The sequence below is a fragment of the Ischnura elegans genome, chromosome 1, assembly GCF_921293095.1.
Source record: "Ischnura elegans chromosome 1, ioIscEleg1.1, whole genome shotgun sequence".
In the NCBI taxonomy this organism is placed as follows: domain Eukaryota; kingdom Metazoa; phylum Arthropoda; class Insecta; order Odonata; family Coenagrionidae; genus Ischnura; species Ischnura elegans.
This window is the reverse complement of record NC_060246.1, coordinates 50,511,471-50,535,240: the sequence shown is the minus strand read 5'-3', so window position 1 is coordinate 50,535,240 and position 23,770 is coordinate 50,511,471. Positions and strand designations below refer to the sequence as shown.

Genomic DNA, 23,770 nt, shown 5'->3' with positions numbered 1-23,770 from the left:
GAAGCATAAAAGTGAATAGCAGCTCAATTTTGCATACCAAACAGCATGCCGCTTTCATGTATTAGCATGCCCCAAGCATCTATCAACTGAGGAAGGTATTGCTATGCATTTTTTATGGGTGATAATTTTGCCGCTCCCTTCCATAACTCCCCCACTTCTCCATCACCAACTGCCGTCTCTCTCCTTTCCTTGTTCTGCTTAACAGTCAGCATAACATTTATCCGCTGCCAGTGTTGGCTTGGCTGAGAGCTATTCTCATAATCTGTAATGATTTATCCCTGTGTAATGATGAATAAATTTGTATAGCAGTACAGTAAACTCTTGATTTTACGAAGTCAGTGGGACCGGAAAATTGACACTTCGTAAAATCGAGTTTCGTAAATTCAAACCTTTTTCATAAGTCACGAAAAAAATGTTCGCTTTTGTTTCCTCCGCCGTTTTTTGTCTTTAGTGGTCTTATTTAAATGTTTTCGGTGGTTATTCTCGGTATAATTCATAGAAAAGGCTTCTTGCTATCGATTTATGATGTGAAAAATCGTTAAATAATTATACCACCATAAAATTCCCATTTCTTGTTCATACTTCAACATCAACGATCGCTAAAGAAATTCCCGACCAGTTTAGAAAACGTAATCAAATAATGAATTGCAAAGTTTATTATAAGAATTTAATGTTATATTTTGTGGTTAGGAGCGAATAACAACTATTAAGTTCGCGTAAGATATATATTTGTTTCCAGCACCCACGGAATTTTAGCGGCAGCCGGCCTGACCGCCATTTATGTCGCCCTCTATCGCTCAGTGACGAGAAAAAAAGAAAAACAAGGGTCTTAGCCCGTTTCCAAAATAACCTTCGTAAGTTAATATTTCGAGTTACTTCGTATTTTCAGCAGAATGTGCTCTATTTTCACTGAGATTCAATTACGATCATAAATAACGTAGGATGTGATTATCTTCTGGCGAATATTTGAAGTAAATTCTGTTTGAGTTCTCCGTCCGACTACTGTGTTCCATCATCTTCGCAGACGTTGCCATTCATCAGGACTGTATTCTTCATACCGGGTGTGAGGTGACCTGTTCATATAGTATGTTTCTCTCCTTTTATGCCGACAGGAGCAAGGTTCCAACCGGAAAACGACAGGAGAAACATCTTACAGTATCGGAGAAATATAGACAGAAACGTTATTATCCACATTGATTGTTTTCCTACAAGAGACGTTTTATCATTTCTCAACGTGGTTAAGTATTGGTTCACTAGCGTGAATTCCCAAAAAATGACACGCAAAAACCTGTACCGTCACCTCATTTAGTTTTCGTGTTCCTTTCTCCGCCGTATTGAAAGTTATGCAAAGGATCATTGACATAGAGAAAAGATTTTCTTAGTTTTAGCACTAAAAAATAGTCGCGCCATAATCGTAAATAAATATAGTGTGGAAAGAGCAAAGAAAATAATTTCAATTGAAAAGTCAGCTGAGAAGAAGAGAGACAATTATAAGCGCGGCACCATTTTCCCGATAGTGGAAGATACTTCTTCCGCCTCTCTCCGGTTAATAACTTCCCCCTGTTGCAGGTAAAGATGAACCATGCCCTTCTCCACAATCGGGGAACGTTCCCAGTGGGTGGGGTGAATAAGAGTGGGATGGGGATTGCCTGAGGGAAGAAGTGTGGTCAGCACAAGGACTGGTGAAGGGGGCAGGTCAAAGAAGGGTGGGGAAATGGCCTTCAGTTCTGCCTCAGTCTACTTTTGGGGGCCGTATTTTTTTGCGACGCACACAAGCTCAGTCACCTTAGGGAGGGAGTGAATGGGAAATGCTGGGGAAGGAGGGGTTTGGGATGCGTAAGGTGGGTGTCAGCAAGATCAGCCAAAGGCGGCAGGAGGGAAGGGACAAAGGCTTTGGAAAGACAGAACCCCAGCATGGGAGAACGGGGAAGCGCGTGAGAAGAAAGTTTATGGTTAGACTTGGAAGTGCGTCTTCATTACGAGAAGCCTGAAATATAAATTGGCGGTAAATAGAGCCCAGTACTTAAGATATTTAAGTTGTTCATTCACAAAGGCCAATATATACACGAAAAGATATTATGGCGCGGATTGCATGTATCAACGTCCATTTCGGGATGTTATTAATTTCTGTTCCCATTTATAAAAGTAGCAAATAGATTTGAAAGAATGATAATCATGAATAAAAATATCTAAATCGATATCCAAACGCACATGAGCAAAATAGATGAATGTATACATACCGATCCATCGCAAGTAATACCGCTCAAGCTTCTTCCGGTATAGGACTTTAAAATCCTGGATAATGCCTTGGTCCTAGGGCTGGGACTTGCTAGTCGAGTTCGGGGGTAAAAAGAGGACTCGAACATTAGCCAATTTTAGATCTTCCACGTATTTATGAACGGTGGCATTATCCATTATTAAAACAATTTTGCTGTTCTCTCCAGCAATTTTTCTCTGTAGACGTATAACCGTTTGCTGGAAAATTTCTCGGGTCATCCAGCTGTTTTTATTTGCATGGTAAAAAACGGGGAGGGCTTCCAATTTTACATGTTTTAAGCACCGTGGCCTTTCAAATTTCCCAATGACAACGGGCTTATTTTGTCCGTGCCCGTTTGGTTGACGCACAGCCCCACAGTAACACGCACTTTACTCTTTTTCCCCCCATGGCACCTTTGCCCTTTGAAACCCAGGGTTGCGTCAGGTAATGCATTAAAAAATAGCCCAGTTTCAGGGGCCAGCGAGGGTGAGCTCGTCGAGGAAAGGGTCCCGGATTAGGGACCCTTCGAAGTGCTTCGGCGAAAAGTAGTCAAGTAGTCTTCGAAGTACGTTCACAGCAGTGCAAAGGGTTAATTAGGGGTGTACGAAATACTCCGCGCGACCTTCCTGACATGTTAAACTACGAATTATTGTCGATGCTATGTTTACGAACAGGCACGTAAATAGGGGCATAATGTCAGCCGCGATATTTTAACTGAACTCCTACTCCCCCTAAATTCCCACAGTGAGGTTTTTGGCGACCCATTTCTCTCCAAAGTTGCATTATCATTTACGATTTCGCACTTTTGATGGACCACAGTTGGAAGCGCTGATTTTTTAGCTACTTACGCCGGCGAAACTAGTTTTGTTGACAAATTTTTCGCCGTAGTTCGTATAAACGAATGCCATTTGCTCCTAGGGACCGAGCCGAGGTTCGTAAATTCAAAAAATTTCGTATAATCGAAACTTCGTATAATCGAATAGCGCCATGTATTTAGCATAGGCTTTTCACCGGGACCGCAATATCACTTCGTATAATCGAAAACTTTGTAAAATCAAGAGTTTACTGTATATTCATTCATTGCATAATCATTTACTGTTGGCTCAAAATCTTGGTCCCTAAATTTCATTGAATTTAATTAAATACATATTTTTATCTCCCCATCGAATGCTTACAGTTATTCATTCAGAAAGAATATTTGCATTAAGCAATTAGTTGTTGTTAATTGTGACGGATCTCTCTGACCCTTTTTTGTAGATTCACTCACGTTTAATGAAGACTCTGAGCATGGAGATGTGGCTTCTGATTCACCATCTTGTATCATTGTTACACAAAGTACACTGCAGGAAGTTGGTGATACTAAACAACTAGGAATGGTTTCTCCCAATGATACATCAAATCAAGAGTCATTGCTTGAGGTAAGTGTATCCTGATCATGCATTTGGTTGTCTAGTTATCTCTAGAGCCCCTTTGCTGTGTGCCTTCATCAGTTACAATCACTTATGAACTTAGGTGTATTATGCAGCCTTAATAGTACCATGATTCTAGTTGTCTCCTTTCTCTTTTGAATGAGCATTACTATAACCTACTTGCAAGGGAACTGAATCATGTGTTTAAATCTAATTTTAGTTCAGCAAGGTTTTATCTATATTCCTCCTGTTTTTGCTCATTGGCCGAAATTATGGACCACTGGAAAATATTTCATAGCATGTATCAAAAAGCACAAAGTATGCTTTAAGAATAACAATCCCTCCATTTTGTTTGCCAAGCATTTGTTATAAATAATTTCAGTGCTGTTGAACCAGAGATCCTAGATGTGAAAGAGAAGTGACCTTAAGTGAGCCCACTAGAATCCATGGAAATTCTTAAAATTATCAAGTATTATGAAGGAATTTTACTTACTGATGTTAGGAATAGGAATACCATAAGTTAAATAATTTTACCTATTGGTGGCCCATTCTGTTAGTACTGGCTCTGTCTAATGTCCAATATAATGTTGATATGATGAATTTTTTTGCTCTTACAGTTTAATTTTTATTTTAGGTTGAAATGCAAGATTCTTCTGCCCAGACACACGATGGTGGTTCATGGAAATTGTCAACCCAAGACAATAATTGATGAATGGATGTTGATGTCTGTAGATATTTGGGATATAAATTTTTTAATTAAATTTTTTGCTATTTTTTTAAAGATAGATCTGGTGATGTACATCCCAACCTTTTATTTAGCACTGCATTATTGTGAACATATAGAAGTACTAGATGTCTAAACAAATGTGATGGAAGTATTTATACAGGTAAGAGAGGATGAAAGTTTAATCATTTTAGATGCCTTGAATGTTGTTGTTGCTGAAAATGTAGATGAAGAAATTAAAATAAAAGTGGAGTAAGGCGCCTGAAATTCTACTCAGTACACAGCTTAGCGATGCCAGAATACAACATCAAGGATGAATTTAAAATAAAATTTGTGTAAAAAGGAAGAAGCATGGAAAAAGACCTTGCCAAAATGATTTAGAGCGCGTATGAGAATTATGTATAAAACTGGTGTTTATGTAATAGTAGGTCTCATCTCAATGGGTTTCAACACACCTTGTTGAAGCAAATATTAAAAATAAATCCTTAAAAATAAAATCCAAAAATTGACAGAAGTGATGAACTAATCCAATCATTCTCCATTTCAAAAGGCAACATTTTATTATTTATTACACAAAATGCACTAAGTTTAATAAGCTTATCATCAAAGAGATAAGGTAAATGCAAGTCTCCAGAGTATATATATCAGAAAAAGTGAACAGCAGATCTAGACAAACGTACACATTTCCAGGCCTAACTCCATAGATTGCCACCAGTTGCAATTTTTATCTTATCCTTTGGACATGGCCTCTGGCATGAATGCACTAAGGAGCAGATGGGGTTGTATCCATTGGTTGCTCCCGACCCATATCTGGTCCTGGGTGGGGAAGTTGTTGCTGTTTTGATCCCACTTCACAACTTCCATGCTCGACTTCACTTTTTATCCCCAAAGATTCTGCTCCTCCTTGAAAAGGAAGATTAATAGCATTTAACTTATGACACCACAAATGTAGTTTACTACATAGGTTAGTTTTCATCTGCGAAATATGATTGATCATATTATTTTAAATTTATTTTTTTACATAATTTAAACATTGCTTTCTCCTTGCATTGCACTTTTTTCCTGATACATATAAATAATTCACTGACTTTTTATAGAAATCCAAGGGCTAGATAAAAAATCTGAAATAATAGAAAGCAGGGAACATAATGGCCCAGTGTAAAATGGTTAGTGAGAAGGTTGAAAAGAAAGATGGAAAAACATACTGGCAGTTTTTTAATCAAAGAGCACTTTGTTATCTTGTAGGAGGTGTAGATTTATTCTTGAAGAGTAGGATATTTCAAGGAAGAGTAGGATATACATATCACCAAATTAAGCAGACACTACAACTTTCTCTGTAGTGGCACAGTGCGTGATAATAATAGCTACATATATATGTACTACTATAATGATAAGATTATAAAAACTTCACTGGTAATTAAAAGGAGAATAAATAATTAATAAAAAAACAGTGAAGTTAGCAGTCACAATTTGGTTGCATGACCTTCATAATGAAGGCAGTTTACAGCAGATTTATATTTCAGTATAGGTAAGTAATATAAGCACAAAGGTAAATACCTTAGTTGCACTTATTTTCATGGGTATTATTTCATAAAAAATAATTTTTTACCTATATTGAATCACCTAGATATAATTAATTATTTTTCATTTTTCAAATTTTCCCTCGGCTTTTGTGTTATGTCGCATCTCATGAATGATAAAAATGAATAATAATCAATTACTATTCTAATGTTACCTGGTTCCAGTAATTTTAAGCATCTTCTGTAGATCATTTAGTGCAAAGTGAAATTAGGGTGACTTTTCACTAAGCTACGGGAAGTTAATGTGAATATACTCACCGGTGGGAGTACCAGAGCTGATGTCCATAGACAAGTGCCTTCCTCCTCCGCTGCTTGAATTAACATGGGCAGGAGTGCCTTCCATCTCCCGATCTCCCTCATCTTCACCCTCTACCTCTTTCCCTCGACAACCACTGACTTGCTGTGTTTCTTGATGATGAGGAATCTCGCTTGATGAATTATCCAAATTAATATTTTCAGGACACTTCATTGCATTGTCTGACATGACATCCAAATTTTCAGATGAATCTTGGACCTATGCAAGGTTTCAGTTGCAAGGGGTAGATAAAATTTTAGAAAAAAAAATAAATTAAGTATTTGCAAAGGAATTCCTCACTATCTAGGTGATTTTTTCAATAATTGACAAAAAGAAACAAAATGTTATTGGGAAGAAAACATGCATGTTTGAAAAAGTGAAGGTAGATTCCATCAATCATTGCTCATTATACATTGGTTGACAAAAACAAAAATTGTTGTCCACAGAAGTTCAAAGCATGGGATAAAAGTATCACGAGGAGAATTTGCAAGCTACATTAAGTCTAAGATAGGTTGTGGAAAAGGCCTCAAGTTGTGATGCAAGAAGCAATTCATGTAACAAGCAAGTAAAAGGTGGTTTCATAAGGTACTGCCAATGAATACGAATATGCTTGTCACCAGCTTGAATTTTTGACCTGAAGTGAAATATTCAAGATGACAACAAAGTCAATAATGTAGTTTTCTCGTAAGTATTGGACTAAATTGCATGTTTAAACATCTTTCCTCATAAATATAGGAGACAATGACCCAAATATAATAAAAATATGTACGTGATTTACAAAAACTTAACTTTTTCATTAATTTGGAGATTGCAAGGCACATTTTGATTGCCACAAGGCTATTACAGCACACTCCTTATTGTCCGGGCTAATGATGGGGAGAGACGGCACAAATAATCAGAAAACACGGATAACCCATATTTTCACTTCAATGTCTTGTAATATTCATAATTTACGTAAAACAATATATTATTATTTATGCAGTTATTCTGTTATTTTAGAGTGATTCCTGAACTTATTGAGAGCGTTCTTTGCCAGTTGGCGATCTTTTTAGCGGCGATAACATTGTTGAACTCATATTATTAATGCTCCATGTAAGGCCTGGTTTTGTAAACCACACATCCGTGGCTGTGTGATCACGGATACAGAAAAGTGGTTTGCACAAATGCTTCAAAACACTGCTCAATGTCGGAAACAAGACTGTCAGGCACCATGCCACGTAGTCGCATCTAGCACTAATTGCCCGGGTTGCACTGCTGCGGGACGTGTATCCGTGATCATGGAGTGCGGTTGCGCACAGCGAGGCTTGGAAAACAGGAACACAGTGCTCCTGTGAATGCAGCTAGGGTCCGATCACTTCCGTTTTACGAAGGGGATTCTAACGGAAATAATAAGCCCAGTGAATCCTAGCATTAATGGAGTTATTCCGGTGATTTTGCTTCTGATTTATTTTTTATAAAGATCGCACAAAATATTGAGCGAGAGTGAAAATCATGCACGGATAATCCACAACACTGATATACCGCAGCCGGATAATAGGGAGTCTGCTGTATTAAAAAAAAAATCAGAAAATCAGTGCAGAAAATGAGGATAATATTGCAAACATAAGCCATAGCAAATTTTATAAGCCTTTGTTTAAATCTAAATTCATCCTGACACCACCAATAGTGACTACTACATTACATTGACAGGAGTGCACCATAACACAGGCTACAAGTGACCAGAGGCCGCTCAGTCGAGCCTGTCCTCTGGTAAGGTAAGACCTGGCTACGATGCTTGCACTGTGCCAATGACCACTACTCTCTCCACATGATTAGCAGAAGTAAACCTCTTTTTATGTCTAGTATTACACATTGATTGGCTTCTGGTCATGGCCATAAATCTATCCTCAGTACCCTCATTAGTGCCATCATGAATTAAAACTGAATTTTGTTTCTATTATTCAGGCAGTTAGCCATTTGATCTATTCAATTAAGGGCAAGTGTCACAGTGGCTACAAGCAGTGTCCACTGAAATGATTAAAAATAAACCAGAAGTTTCCTATACAGTGACTTAAGCTTTTTTTATGTAAAATAAACAATGAAAAAAATCAGTTTATCATTAATCACATTCAAATGCTTACCTGGTTCAAATATTAATTAAGTCCTTTTTCTGTAAGAACCCTGGGGGTGTAGCACATTGTGGCTGACATTTAGACTCTAATCAAGAGTTGTCCTCAGGGATTCGTGATTGCAGGAAACTCAAGGATAGGCAGATAAACAGATATAAAGGGAATCAAATGATTTTTGGGCACTCATTCAGCCCAAAGAATGATTCTGGATTAGAGAGTTAGAGCATCATTCAAAATCATGTGCAACAGTATCCAGTGATCTTCCAGAAAAATTATTCATGGATATCTTATCAAAGATCCATGCAAAATACGTATAAAAGACTCGATAAATGCAATACTGTCACAGGAGCAATATTTTAATCTTCGATTGGAAAACTTAAGGAGAATTCTCTATAATGATTGTATGTTGAGCATACTTCCTTTCGCAAGGTTCACTTGTAGACACCTGCCATAAATTATGATGAAATTGAAATGAATAATTATGTATTCTATTAACCCTCATGGATTCGCTGTGCCTTAGCTGCGCTTGTGGTTTTAAAAGTGCTGTAAAAATTTTCCATTCCAACAGCATGTGACATGAGCATGACCACCAACCCAACAGCATGATGACCAACCATTCCAACAACATGTGACATGAGAATGTGACCACCACCCCATATTTCCCGCAACCCTTTCTGGCCGAAAGATTTAATCGCAACCCACGCTTGGCTCTTATTTGTTTTCATGCTAATTCCCAAACGGAATGGGACAGCAATTTTACTTGGTTGCAGTTGGCCTTCAACACCGCGAGACATGAAAGTCATTAGTGTATGCCCTTCGAATTAATGTTCACCTTCCGTAACAAGAGTCCGCTGTCCCTCATTTGGCACATTGACGATTTAATGCCAGATTATAGGACTAAAATCAACACCAAAGGGAGGTGGTTGTCTGCAAAGAGAAATTTACTTTGAGCGCACCGTCGTGTGGAAAAAAAATACAACGGGGTCGGTCGCTCAAGAAACCGTTTGCGGTGAGAGACTCTGTGGTATTACGTGCACACCCCCTCAGCTGTGCCTCTGATAAGAGAACAGCAAAATTAATGCATAGGTGGAAAGGGCCCTACAAAATATCAAGGTTCTTGACTCCAGTGACTGCAGCTTTCACAAATGTTGAGGATGGTAGTTTTGTGCGGAGAGCTCATCTATTGCAGCTGAAAATGTGTGTGGGTACAATAGGTGGTGAATAATTATGTAATATATGTTATTTAATTTTGATAAACTCTCCAACAGCATGGTATACAGCAACCAACACAGTGGCAGGGAGCTGGATCGGAGGGGGAGTATGTGCCATTTCGGCACATAGTTTTGCGGTGACGGTGGAGAAGGCGGCACCAGCAGTTGCGGTGCATGCATGAGTGGCGCAGAGACACCAGACTGTATCGGCCTCATTGGGAGCGCGGCGAGACAGAATGTAGAGAGGACAGTTTTGAGGAGGTGGACATAGAGGAGTGACCACTGCCTGGTCGTTTCACTACCATTGTGGAAGATTATCTAAATTTCGATTGAAGAAGTTTGTAATCTGAATAAGTTGTGAATCTGATATAAGTTGTATTTTTATAAATAAATTCAGTTATGTTTCAAATGGTGTCCAGTAGTTTCAAAAGGACGATCAATGGCTAGTCATACCAAATGGAATAAGTGCATAATCAGTCATCAAGACATGCATCATCAACAATCAGTGAAGATAAGGATGAGCAAACGAGAATTGTTATGATGCTCAAAATGCACAACATGCAGGTGTACCAGGACTAAATAAGATAACATCTGGCATATCCAACTCCCGAAATCAAGAATCAGATCCAGATCTGGATCAGAGAAAAATACTGGATCTATATATTTCTAATAACAACTATAGCTATACACAACTTACCTTAACACCACCACTCTCTCGTAGCCCCTCGTGCATGTAGTAAGGGTGTGGCTGAGGCATGCTGCCTGGCATCATGCGATGCTGAGCAGGAAGAGGACACATTTGCATCTGAGGCTGTGGAGGACCCTGGGAATGATGTCCTGGTGGAGGCTGAGCCATTTGCGAAGGTGGAAGATGCTGACTGGAAGGTAGGGGAACAGAGGGGGGGAAGTGTGGAGGAGGAGAGGAGCCAGAAGAATAATTACGGCCAAGGGGCTGAGAAGTCATTGGGGCCATGTTAGGAGGAGGTGGGGCACCGGGAGGGGCAGAGTAGTGAGATGGGGGAGGAGGATGAAGATTTGGTGGAAGGGGCAAAGGGTGGCACATTGACTGATGAGGTGGAGGCTGAAGGTGCATCATTGGTGGGTAGGATGGCATGTGCTCTGGAGGAGGAGGCTGGGGTGGAAGAGCGGAGCCATACTGAGGGACCATGGGTGGTGGAGGAGGATGCTGGTGCTGAATACTAGGAGGATGTGGAGGTACATCGGCTCCATATGGGATAGGTGGTGGTGGAGAAGAGTGTGTTGGCTTAGGGGATCCCACTGACTCCCCTTCAGGTTGGTCGTTAGATGCAGCAGGAGAGACAGCTGGCCGTGAAATCCCCCCAGATTGCTGATGCTGACTGTCTTCAGGAGAGGAAATGACTGACTGCTGTGGTGGAATAGGAGGGACAGGTAGCTTAGAGGGAGGATGAGGAATTTGGGGAGAAGGAGCATGATCTTGATTTTCAGCCTCACTGGTAACTTGCTGCTGATCAGCCTGCCCCACGGATGGCGAGCTCGGTAGTACAGCATGAGAAGGAGCAGGAGACATAGAGGGAGCTGGTGGTGATGCACAAGGATTGGCTGGCGATGATGGAGATCCATGGCAAGAAGTCACCGGAATGGAAACCACACATGATTGCTCTTCAGACATTGTTCCACTTGAAGGAGGACCACTAATTTCAGTAGCCTCCCTACTGGTTTGTTCTTCCATATTCTGCATACAAAATTGAGATTATATTAACATTTGAAGCAGCTTTCAGTTTCAATCTAAGTCCAACATCAACTTTTTCACAGGGTGGATCACAACTATCTTTGCTGCCATAGAAAAGCGTTTACCATTGAATATCACCACACACATACAAAAAATACAAAAACGGGAACAAAATCACCGAAACTGAGGGAATTGATATTTTATAAAATTGAAAATCCCTGTTTCTTTGTTTAAATATGTCGATAATCAACTAGATTGTGCCTGATAATTACTCTTTAGCCGTTAAAATTCTTTAAATACCACGGAAACAAAATAAAAACTATAAATACAAACGATTATGAGACTTCGGTGGGTTTATTGAACACCTTCGGATACAATGAGCACTTGGTTTAGTGAGTAATTTCCGAGGGATTACAAGCACTCGTTAAATCAGGCCTCTAATGTACTGAGCTCTACGAACTAATTAGTGGGAATGATAATCTTTAGAGAATAATTAGACATTTTGAATTCATATTGTTAACAGTACATACAAGCTTGTAACATATAAAATGGCTGAGAAGTCACTTCCCAAAGACACTCTAATTGTGAGCATGATTTAGGACACCCAATGATATGTTTCCATTATTTTAACTTGGTTCTTTGGTACAAAAAATTTGTGAGTGAACAAAAAATAGCAAAATCTATTCTGTAGACCTGAACATGGGTGCTCTCTGTAAGAAATAATAATATCAGCAGTGGGACAAGAGGATTAGAAACTGAAGAGACAGAATGGATGATCAAACATTTGCACTCTTTGCATAAATACATTTTTGGATAAGCCAAACCTGTTTTTCTGATCACCACAATTACACTTCTAGCAACCTCACAATGTGCCAACAAGAGCTCAGGAGAACTTTTTCTTTCTTTCCCAAACTTTCTTTTTCACATATTTTCATTTCAATTTCATTCCAGTAAAATTTATTTTCAGGGAAAATGAACATTACCTCTGGAAGTTGGTCATCCATTGAGACACCAGTTGTTTCCATCGGCATGGAGTCATTTGTTCTGATAGCCACAGAAGTTGAAGAGGGCATGCGTGGAGCCGATGGAGCCTGCTGTTCTTCTTCATCCATCATGCCCTCGCTCTCACCTCCTTCCTCCATCTCATGAGGCTGGGAGCTCACAGGCGTGCTACCCCCCATTCCCACCAAGCCACTTGGCACCACCTGCGGGGCAGAAGACATAGTCTTTCCCCCTCTCTGCTGCTCCTCCCTCTCTCTTCGAAGAAGTTCATACTGTCGCTCTACAAGTCTCTGGAAAGCTTCTTCATCAACTGCTCTCCTGCAATGCTTTAAGTAAAGAAAAGACGTAGAGAAACAAAATGACCATTAAAAAAATTCATTCCCAACTGCAAAAGGCAAATAATAATTTTTAAGTGGATAACAATACCATGACTAACCATCTAACATGACAAGCAATATGTTCACACCTTCCATAAAGATATAAGTTATGGCTGAGGAATACTAGTTACAAACTCAGTCTTTCTTTCCGTGATACCAGCATAAGGGGCAGTAAGATAGAGCTCAAACGATTTAATTTCCTGCGTGTCAAAATTCTATTTGTAAGGTAGATACAGTCTTTTAGTGTTTTCAAGGAAATTCCTCCAACAACACTTAAACAGAGAATATTGTAACCAGCAAATGGTATCTTTTATAGTTTATCATTAAATTAAATTGCAATTACATAAACTGAAACAATTAAGAGTGATATATAGACGTCCACTGAGGCAAACTTAAACAGAACGAGACGACAGTACAGCAAGGGGTTGGGCAGCAGAAGTACGTAAAGGAGAAGTGGAGGGGAAGCTATGTGCTACCTCCATCTTTCGAGCAATGAGGCTACAAATGAGGGAGCCAGGGGATCAACATGTCCGATCTTACATTTTTGTTATGTCATAGTCTTCAAGGCGAAGCAAGGCAAGCTACATGATATACTCAGGACACGAAGTTTGCATTTCCAGTCTCGTCTTGTGTGAGTGTGCTCATCCAAATCTTGTTTCCTTGAAATTTGTGCCATTTGGACAGTTTCAATCACTGCTATAGCCTTTTTGTAACTAGAAAGCTCTGTGTCAATCACTTAGAGCATAAGAAACCTAAATACCATCAGAAATGCATCGTGTTTAGTCTCACTCTTTTCTTAATATGGTGCATGTCCTCCAATTGCCAAAAGCTTTTGTTAGACACCTTTGGGTGCAATAGGTGGCTTGCATACCAGTGCCTCCATAAACGGGGTGGATTTGAAGTAGGTAGGCTGAAAAAGGTCAGTCAGCGAGACGGGAAAGGGAAGAATACAGTTTCCATTTTTCTAGTGCAGCTTGATATTTTTATTCAAAGCTAATTATTTATGGTCTGTTCGCTCTCAGAGAGGAAAAAAAAGTCTGAGGCATTGGCCAAGGGTTGATGGAGGGCTGACAGAGGGGGTTAGTGGATTTCTGAAATCTCAGACACACGGTGGAACCTCGTTAAAGTTAGTACGGGCTATTGCGAGACCCCGCCATTACAAGAGATAGCCGAGGCACCATCATTTGACCCTATAATAAGCATGTAAAAAAATTAGTTTTTACGAGGCCTTTTTGGCGTCGGCACTTGCCATAGCGAAAGTTTCCATCGCCAGAAAACCTTCACCAAGCGTTCCTAATCTCTGTAATTTCTTGCGATCTGTTAGAAATAAAGTTAACATGGAGTGCTCAGTCTCAAATTCATGTAGTAAACTGTCGTTCGATAAATAAGTAGTTCAATAGTGGCGAAATTAATTTATCCTCTTATTCGCTCTTCGCAATTAAAAAAAATACAAAAGCGCCCAAGGAATGCAGACTATGTAAAGTTAGAAGGAGCTTCGTTCGGGTGGTTTTGCCCGCTTCACTCTGCGGGAACTTCTGAAAAAGGGGATACGCCTAAGCCTAAAGTGGTGTATTTCAGGGATAGATTGCGAATAAAGAACTTCAAGAGTTCGGAAGGGTTGATTATACTAATGCAAAGCACCAAAGCGTAATATCCCATATTAATTGCTGGTGATGCCTGCGGTGTAAACCCAAAGTCGTGGAAGAAAGGACTCCGATCCTAAATATCTTAAGAAGTATTCTTCGCGTGACATAACATAGATGAAATGGAAATCTTTTACAACCTACTCCCCGCCAAAACCCTTACAGTACGAGGTATTTATTGCAATGATGCTTCTGAGGTAGGTAGTGCGCCTTAGTGATGGTGTAGGATGTACAATACAATGATACTCAGCGTGAATCGTCCAGATGGACATACTTATTCTCTCTTGCAGTTACAAGTAATAGTCACGATAACAAGGGTGAACTATTCACGTCAGTGGTCGGAGTCGTACTGGCACTTTCTGCCATCACCCGGGTGGCCCAGCATCCCCTGGTGGCCGCTGGAAGAACTCGGAGAACAACTAACTCTCATTTGGCACCATGTCGTATGCATTCGGTGCCGCCACAGAGGGCATATGTTAAGAGCTGATGCTGCGCTTTTAGTTTATTTAATTAAAAAAACTCTGAATTCCTTTTTCATGTTTCTCAGTCATTATTGAGAATGTTAAATCGATAAATTCATAAATAAAGTTTTTTTTGGCCTTAGGGTCCATCAGATGCGTATGCCTTTCCATTTCTTTATCGCAAATATTACCCATGTGAGTTATCTTCGTTGCTGTTTCTTGCATCTTGCTTTTGTTTTACATAGGTGACATCAGCATAATAACTGCATTATATTTTTTCGTGAAATAGTATCACGTTAATATCTTTTCTTATATTACCAATTTTACTTCAAATCATTTTTATTGCAGTGCCGTAGTAAACTCAGTGTATTATTTCAAATACGTCGCAAGCGTAACACTCAAAAAGGAACTTTTTTTTAATAACGGCAATTTTAATCACATCATTTTGCAAACTTATCAAAATTTTTGCCGTAGATAATGAAGATATTACATTATATGATAGAAAAAGTCCTCTGATGCAGGGTCGTTATACAACCTTCCACCATATTCATGCTTCCAACGTTTTCGTCAGCAGAAACAAATGCGATACGTTATTTCAACAGCTGCCGATGATATATTAACTGCTACATAACGTACAGGAACAATAAACATACTCCTATGGAAGCATTTGAGGCATTAAATAACCGTGATAGTTTTATCAGTTATTTTTTGAATTTTCGGCGGAAAATACCAAAATAATAGAATGATCACACAAATAATGATTGTCAATGCAATGCTTTGCATGATTTTTATTCAATACGGCGCTTATAAATTGTTTGAACTGTTAGTAGAAGTAAGGAAATTTAGTGATGCAAAAAACATCGCCTTTCGTCTGGATTTATGCTTACATTTATCAGATATAAATTTATCTGTCGCCGCACCACTCCTGTTCCTGTGTAGCTGTTCCCAATAGGTATATTGACTATTATTTGCTCCACCTCTGGTGAAACGACAATTCGCTATAGCTAGTGTTTATTTGAGCAATGTGGTGTCTCGTTTCATCAAGGTTGCACTGTAGTTACTTTCAACGTGGTTATTATCCTATGGCACTGAGCCTCCACCAATGGTCATTCAATGTCTTGGGAAGATTCACACTACGTGCCTCTTCTAGTTTGCCTTAAAATTTTCCAAGGCTGAAATTCTGCTATGTAGAGAGCTGCGAGAGCTTTTAAATAAAATGGTTCATGAGTAGGACAAGCATCACAATGTATTGGCGCATGCAAAGAGAGAATCGAAACTCTTTTCCACACTAATGGCATTGCATTCACTAATGCTTTAATATACATTTTCAGAGTCGATGTCTTCTGCAACTTTGGATCTGATGTATCCAATCCAACCATCCCTAATATAAATGATTTTGTATCTTCAATTTCACATAACTATTTTCCATATACTTTGTGCTTTCATTGCTTCTGTATCTCCATTTCAATTAAAATAATGAAAAAAAGTGAACATTTTGTGAAGCTGATTGAAAATTCTTGGAATCATGTAATTTGATATCACCAATTGCTAATAAATCAGTCCTGATGACTTTGAATAATCAAGAGCTTACTGCGACCTTTTCCCAATAGCGAAAAATTTGTAAAGCCAAAATCAACAATTTTTCCATTAACGGTTTTTTACATGATAGAAAGAACTTTCTTTTTGACATGTTGATAGCTGGTATCTCATTTAAAAAACTTGAATAGACAGAGGTGAGTTCATTATAAGTTTACTCCACTGTAAATCAAAAGGAAATATAGCTTTTCTCATCAATTTACCTTTTTCAGCTCTTCTTGAAAACTTTCACTTGCTTCAAGAAATTTTCTCTTCTTGGCTTCAAACTTTTCTTCAATTTGCTGCAATTCTGCCTCCAATTTTTTCTGAGAAAGAAGAAGTTAAGAATAATTACAAAGGATGATAAAAGCAACCCAAGACCAGAAAGACTCAATGCACATTAAAATGGCTGCTTTACACCATTGGGCTTGGGCATGTGTTTTTATAATAATTTAGGCCAGTAACAAAAGGCCTGATCTTTATCACTGCCGTATTTCCTGACCTTTATGATGAAATTTTTTTACTCACAAAATGAGTTTTTAAATCAACCAACATTCATAAGCTGAGGCTATAACTTTGTCCTTCACCACTGCAACCTGCTTCATCAAGAAAATAGTTGTCTTCATTATGATTATTGATAATTACTCTGTTTTGATCTACAGCAAAGCAAAAAGATTCTACTATACCTGTATTTTTTTTAATTACAAATAAGTTGAATAAATGCTTCGAATATAATAACTGTCGAAATTCATGGCATACGTCTGCAACACCGCAAGATAGTAAAAAAAATGCCGCAAATTTAAATTTTTAAATCCGCCGATTAAAAAAAATGACACAAAATTTTTTTCTTCATAGCTTCAATGCTCAGAATAGGGGTGCGCCTCTTACACACGCTAATACGGTAACTAAGAAGTTGAGAGGGCACTGTAGAACAGTCTACTTGGTGGAAAGGGAATAAGGATTAAAAAATCCATTATAAATATCAATGGCAGTGGACATGATGCTAAAAGCTGATGTAAAAATAAATGCAGAGTGGTTATAAAATCACAGTTTTTACAATACATGTTCACTTTTATGCAAATTTACTCATTTCTTTAGTCACCTTTTCTTTTTCAACTGCCATGTAGTAACTATAAAATTGTTCCCTGCTGGCCCTAAGTAGGCCCTAACTATGTAATTAATGGAAGTGGGTGTAAATTTGTGAAAATCCTTTACCGTGGGAATAGAAGATATAAAAACTTCGCTATTTCCACATGGTACAGTAAACTCTCGATCATACGAAGTTCGCGGGACCGACAAATAGGCACTTTGTAATATTGAGTTTCGTCATTTCAAACCTCTTCAACAAGTCACAAAAAAATGTTTGCTTTTGTTCCCACCGCCCTTTTCCTGTCTTTAGTGGCCTTGATTAATGTTTCCGGAGGTTATTTAAGATAGAATTTAAAAAATGCTCTTTCATATTGATTTTAAGCTGTGAAAGATAGTTGAAAATCACATGACCTTTCACATGAAAATCACATGAACTTCTCATTCTTTATTGTTAAATCTTAGCACTAAAGTAATTCCCGTCCATTTTAGAAAACGTAATCAAATAACATCTTGAAAATTTTAGTATAAGAATTTAATCTAAGAATTTTGCGGTCAGTAGCAAATAGCAACTATTATCAATGCATAAGATAGATATTTGTTTCCAACGCCTACAAAATTTTAACGGCAGTATGCCTAACTGCCATTTGTTAGTTTATACCTGTTTTATAGTGTTTTGTTTATACCTGTGACGAGGTTCCCTGTTACGGCCATTGGAGTTTTCATTTCTGAGTTGACCTTGACGCCGTAGAGCTCACCTTTTCATCTATATTTTTGGCCGTTTTTCGTATAAACGTTGTCGTCATTTTGCTCCTGTGGCCCCAGCCTGATGTACGTAATTTCAAAACATTTCGCATAATCAAATAGTGCTATCTATTTACCATGGGCTTTTCACCGGGACCGAAATTTCACTTCGTATTATCGAAAATTTCGTTATGTTTGGCTTCGTATAATCGAAAATTTACTATAGCAGAAATGCCAGCATATCAACTTTTATTGTGTCCATAGTTATTGTATACCACTCAAGAGTTCACCATACATGTGCTGAGTAGTATTTTTATTCCGACTCCTTGAACCGCTTCAGAGTAGGCATGAGTAATGACTAATGAGCAGAGGTTTGGTCTGACATATCTACACATGTTGGATGAAACCAATCAAAGATTTTTCAGATGAAACCAATGGAACAGAATGAATATAAATAAATGAAAAGAAAAAAAAATATGCTCCATAAAATCAAAGATGAGGGAGTGGTTCTCAACTGAAAATTAAAATACTAACCTGATGCATTGTCAAAGATTGAACTTGTCTCTTGAGCACTTGCATTCGTGCTGTGGTTACAACAGAACGAACATCGGGTACAACAGCATCAGAAAAAATCTCATTGATCAACCGGTGATTTCTGAGATACCTAGCATATGCAACGTGTTTAACAGAAAATCCATCCTCTTGATCTGAAAAAATAGGCAGAATAAAAGAATGTCTAAAAAATGAGTAAAAAAGATGTCTTACAATTACTATATTAAAAGTACATACATTCAGTTTGAGCCCTAAGAAATGGAATTTACTAGAAAACTCATCTTCTCAACAATTGTGAGTTTCACAAAATTATAGCAGTTGTAATAATTATCAGCATTAACAGAATGACACAAGAATACAAATGACAAACTGGCCCAGCATTTTCAAAAGGAATCAATCACATTACAAAAAATCCATAAGTTAGAGGACAAGACTTATTCCTACCTTCCTCATCCTCAGCTGGTTGAATATCAATGCGGCGGTCAGCTGGTTTGACTCCTGTACCTGATCCACCTCCTGAGGCCCTCTCATGCCCCTCTCTCTCCTCGCCTGAAGATTGCGCTGCCCGTCCCCCACCCATGGGAGATGGCACACAGGAGGAAAAGGAGTAGGATAAGAAGAGGACCACAAAGACCAACATCGTAACAAATGCATGATAGAAGCAAGCAGCCCCCACATTAACATGAGATACTAATGAACAACACCATATTTTCTTGGAGAGCAGACAGAAATTTAAATAAACACTCAGACAATGCGCTAGTCATAGACACATGGTGCACAAAGTGATAGAGACCAAGTTAAGGTTAAAAGGGTTTTAAAAAATAATATAAAGTGTATCATGAACAAAGTTAACAACACTAACTTAGTACCTTCCAAAGTAAGACTTTTCATGATTATAAATTTTTTTAACTGCTATTATGTGAGTTTAATTTTTGTATTTGAGAAAAATGCAAAATCATAGCCAACAAACAAAGTAAGATGATGATAGTATAAATTCTGGCAATGTCGTAAATGAGCCAAGATCAATCTGTCCAAACAAAGACTGAGAAAAGTGGAAAGAATACAAAAATTATGGACCACACCCTTAGACGTAAAAACTGATACAGTAGAGTCTCGTTAATATGAACAACATTATCACAAAGTTCTCATTTTTATTAAGCAAAAATTTGGTGATGAGGAAAAGGCTAAACCAATCTACAGTAAAAGAAACATTATTACAAAATTACAAACCTCAATCCTCGTCCTGGCCATTATAAAATGAACTTTATTATGAAGTTTCACAGGTAAGCAACGGCTATAGGTGGTTATACACTACGCTACGTCATAATCATTGCGCTACGTTTTAGTTCTCCTTGAGCACTGTGTTCAAGAACGTCAATTATGGTTCTTTCTTGAGTAGGAGATGCTTCAGTATGCACACATCATATGATAAGCTTCATTCCTGTGGAATCATGGTGACCCACTCATTTCCGCTCGTGAATTGACCGTACAGTAAGTCCTCTTCTTACGAACATTCAGTGTACAAACTTTCTGAGATACAAACGTTAGAAAAATTCAAGCGTTCCCGAAATTTCAAATTTGGCACCAACAGACCCACGCAACACAATGTGGTGTTAAGGAAGTTGTACTTTGGGCATAGTCTGAAAAAAGTATAAATTAATCTGTAGTGAAGTCAGCAAGTGTTCATCTTTTCCCCCGTTCTTCATTCCAGCGGACAGCGAAATTTTTTCGGCTCCAGACTCATTAGATCAGTTTGTCACAATTGTGAACTAACACAGAGGTATAATGCAGTGTTGCATTCTGCAGTATACCAGCACTTTTCGATGCCGTGGATAGGTTTGTCAACTTACAAACAAGTTCTTTGAACGCATTTTGTTCCTATGTCAAGGACTTACTGTATTTGTGCATAATTTAATCGTGCATGTCATACTCTGAAGCTATTGTGCTGCATAACTATTAGTACAGGAGGTATAAGAGACAAGGAATTTTGGCAAGGTATATTTTTGTGAGGATTCCTAAAAGAAATGCTCTTACAAAGTTCATTATTACCGACCTCTGGTTATTCGGTCCCATGATCTTCGTCCTCATGATAGATTGTGACCCAAGTGGTTTCAGGCCACTTATGCCCGATCGAACATATTTGTCATTTCCCCAAAAAATTTTCTTATTCCAAGCAAACTCGTACAGTTACCAACTTTAAGCTACCAAATAAAATTACATGTAAATATTAAGCCTATGTTGCTCAATATTCGAAAAATCGTGAAAAATAATTTGTAAACTCTGAGGCAGTATTGCAGGAATTTTTCTTGGCTTGTGGAATGCTAATAAGGTCGAATAAATTTGTTTCTTTAGGGAGGAAGATAAATAAAAACAACAAAGTGTTAAAGGCAAAAATGAAGAAACACCCACAGTATTTCTTCATTTTTACCTTTGAGCTTAATAGCAAATAACTAACCCAAACATTTTGCAGTTCTGATGTAAAATAGATAAACTAAAAAGAAGGAACATTGCTTTTTTCTACAAAGAACACTTGATATGTTGAGTTATAAAGCTCCCACCAATAGCATGGATAGATTTCACACCACATTTGAATTGCACCTTCTGGACTAAAATTAGTCAAGTAGGAAAAAGAACACCAATCTGGCTCATCTAATTAGCAAACAGTTCAAAGTCCACTAATTTTCCAGTTATACATATCAAATTTTCCAGGATATTTTCACAATACATCCTGGTAGTTCATGGGTCTTTGTGAGTTCATCTTAATGGAGTTCTGAATGCATCTTAAGGGGTTGAACGTCATTACATATTAGTTTTTTACCACATAAAAGCCAAATATTCCAGGGCTAAGTTTACTGTAATGAAACCTTAACACTTCTTTATTTTGCAGCATTACATATGACATTTTTCCTGCTTTTGATCCATGTGCAAATTGGTAAGGTATTAAACTTGTCTAAAATCCTGAGAAAGCTAATGAGAGAGGTAGACTGTTGGATAAGTAGGAAAGTGGATAATCAGATGATTGGTGATCTGGGAAGGCAACATAGTGCAATAACAAATCTAAACAATCATGACAAAATGTGAAGGTGTAAGCTCTTAATGTCTTTACTCAATGACACAAGGAAGTAAAAATACCAAGTATGTATAATCAAAACTTTTAAGAATAAAAAGAAAAATAATAAGCAACATACCAAACTTACCGCGACTCTTCGCAGCTAAATAGGCCAGGTAAGCAGGTGAATTATGGTAGACTTTCAAGGTCTTCTCGTACTCCAGCTAAGAGAACAAGATATTTAAAATGGTAAACAATGTATCAAGGGATGATTACATTCCATTTACATATTTCATCCTAAATTAATCACATTCAAAACTCCTCATTTAATTCTCACTCACCATGCAAATGCAATTATTACTTAAATACATTTTTGCCAACATTCGTAACTCAGAGAAAATCACTAAGCATAGACTGCTATACACCTGCATCACTGACCTTTTCAGCTTCATATTCATCCACATACTCCTGTTTATCATCGTCAGGAAGATCCCTCCACATTTGACCAATTATCTTTCCTATTTCCCAAAGTTTGAGCTCTGGGTTTTGAGCTTTCACTCTATCCCACACTTTGCGGCTGTACCGCATGTATGGCATCAGTGGTTTCTCAGGGGGCTTCGGAGGTTTAGGAGCACGAGCTTCACCCTTCAACAACAAGGTAGAAAGAATCAAATATCTGTAACTATAATACTGAAAATTTAAGTTTGAAGTTACATAAGATAACTTAAAATAAACTGGTGACTAATTTAGTATGTACATATGTTGGTTCTTCTGACACTACCACGGCAAGACTTTCATTCAGTCTTGAAAAAAAACTGATGTAAAGTTTACAATGTACACTTCCATTAAAAAAAAGTTGATAGCCTGGGGCCAAAATTTTTCATGTCCTGAGTTAATGCCAATGTGACAACACAGCCCAGCCCTGCCCCTTGAAGGACCATAAACACCCGCAGGAAGCATGCCTACTGAAGAATAAAGACCGAACGCAAAGAATAGAAGTAGCCTAAATCTTCCTAATTACCATATGATATACGACAGCATTTATATTTTTTATTGTGGGAGTACCTACATGTTCAATCATTAGTGCAGTTAAGCTGATGCTTTATGTATTCCAACTACGATAAAATTCACCCAAAATTAAATATATTGCAGTACTTGGCAATAATATAACAGACATTTGAATACTAGTATGAAGTATGAACTCTGACACATTTTGCCAATGTGATATAATCACGTAAAAAATTCAATATATTATTGATACCACTGACAATACAAGAATCAGGGAGTACTCATGAAACAAAAAACAAATGGCCTCTGGATTTTATGCAACTGATTTTCCAGGAGTATAAATTGAGGAATGTTGGAAAGTGTTTGTGACCAAACAAAATTTGAGATCCCATATTTGCTTCTGAAATTTAGATATGGAGTCCATCCCCTTTCCTCAGAAATAATCCGTAAGTGACACCAAAACTGACAGCCCTTCCTAGATCCCTTCTCGTTTTGTTCGGGCATGTCTGCGGGCATGCGAGGGTTTATGGCGCAGCCAAGACCTGCGTGAGGCAGGGCTTGGCTGCATTGTCACATTGGCTTCTTCTATGTATTTCAAAAATTTTCACTTATACAATGATAACAACTTTTTAAACAGGAGTGTACAAGATATACACTTTAATTTTTTAATTATAAGCCTATCTCAATTTGAACAATCAAGTTTTTTCACTTAAAATTGTGAATTTAACTCCTAAAAAATACACTAATGTAAATAAATTGACTTCAATAATTACCCCCATCCCTTTGCCCACTTTCTGGGGGTTGAAGCCAGGATGACCATGAGGAGAAGAAACAAAAGGACTTTGGTTGGCAGATGAGTCTTTCTGTAAAAATAATAGAGGTAATTTAGGAAAACATATAAATAATTTCATTTATGGAGGTGCATAAAATCAATAAGCCAGACAGGATGATAATGATATCCACTCATCGCTGGTTGAG

General features: G+C 38.0%; 2 protein-coding genes across 8 annotated transcripts in view; one reads left to right on the top strand and one right to left on the bottom strand.

Moving 5' to 3' along the window:
- The window catches only part of LOC124159924 (cell division cycle protein 16 homolog), a 43,069-nt gene extending 38,642 nt beyond the window's left edge, over positions 1-4,427 (top strand). Inside the window, exons 12-13 of the mRNA XM_046535782.1 lie at positions 3,515-3,675; positions 4,301-4,427. Of these exons, the coding sequence (XP_046391738.1) occupies positions 3,515-3,675; positions 4,301-4,375 (236 nt within the window). The 3' untranslated portion in view covers positions 4,376-4,427. The remainder of the gene's footprint in view (positions 1-3,514; positions 3,676-4,300) is intronic.
- A 500-nt stretch (positions 4,428-4,927) lies between these two features.
- The window catches only part of LOC124159866 (arginine-glutamic acid dipeptide repeats protein-like), a 41,061-nt gene continuing 22,218 nt past the window's right edge, over positions 4,928-23,770 (bottom strand). For 2 of the 7 annotated variants that reach the window (XM_046535766.1, XM_046535781.1), the window contains 10 exons: positions 23,566-23,655; positions 22,223-22,429; positions 21,924-22,008; positions 19,180-19,311; positions 18,718-18,890; positions 16,578-16,679; positions 12,279-12,623; positions 10,282-11,298; positions 6,229-6,484; positions 4,928-5,293 (listed from right to left, as the gene is read on the bottom strand). In XM_046535766.1, the coding sequence (XP_046391722.1) occupies positions 5,154-5,293; positions 6,229-6,484; positions 10,282-11,298; positions 12,279-12,623; positions 16,578-16,679; positions 18,718-18,890; positions 19,180-19,311; positions 21,924-22,008; positions 22,223-22,429; positions 23,566-23,655 (2,547 nt within the window). In that variant the 3' untranslated portion in view covers positions 4,928-5,153. The remainder of the gene's footprint in view (positions 5,294-6,228; positions 6,485-10,281; positions 11,299-12,278; positions 12,624-16,577; positions 16,680-18,717; positions 18,891-19,179; positions 19,312-21,923; positions 22,009-22,222; positions 22,430-23,565; positions 23,656-23,770) is intronic. The other 5 variants (XM_046535771.1, XM_046535776.1, XM_046535774.1 and 2 more) reach the window with 5 other exon arrangements.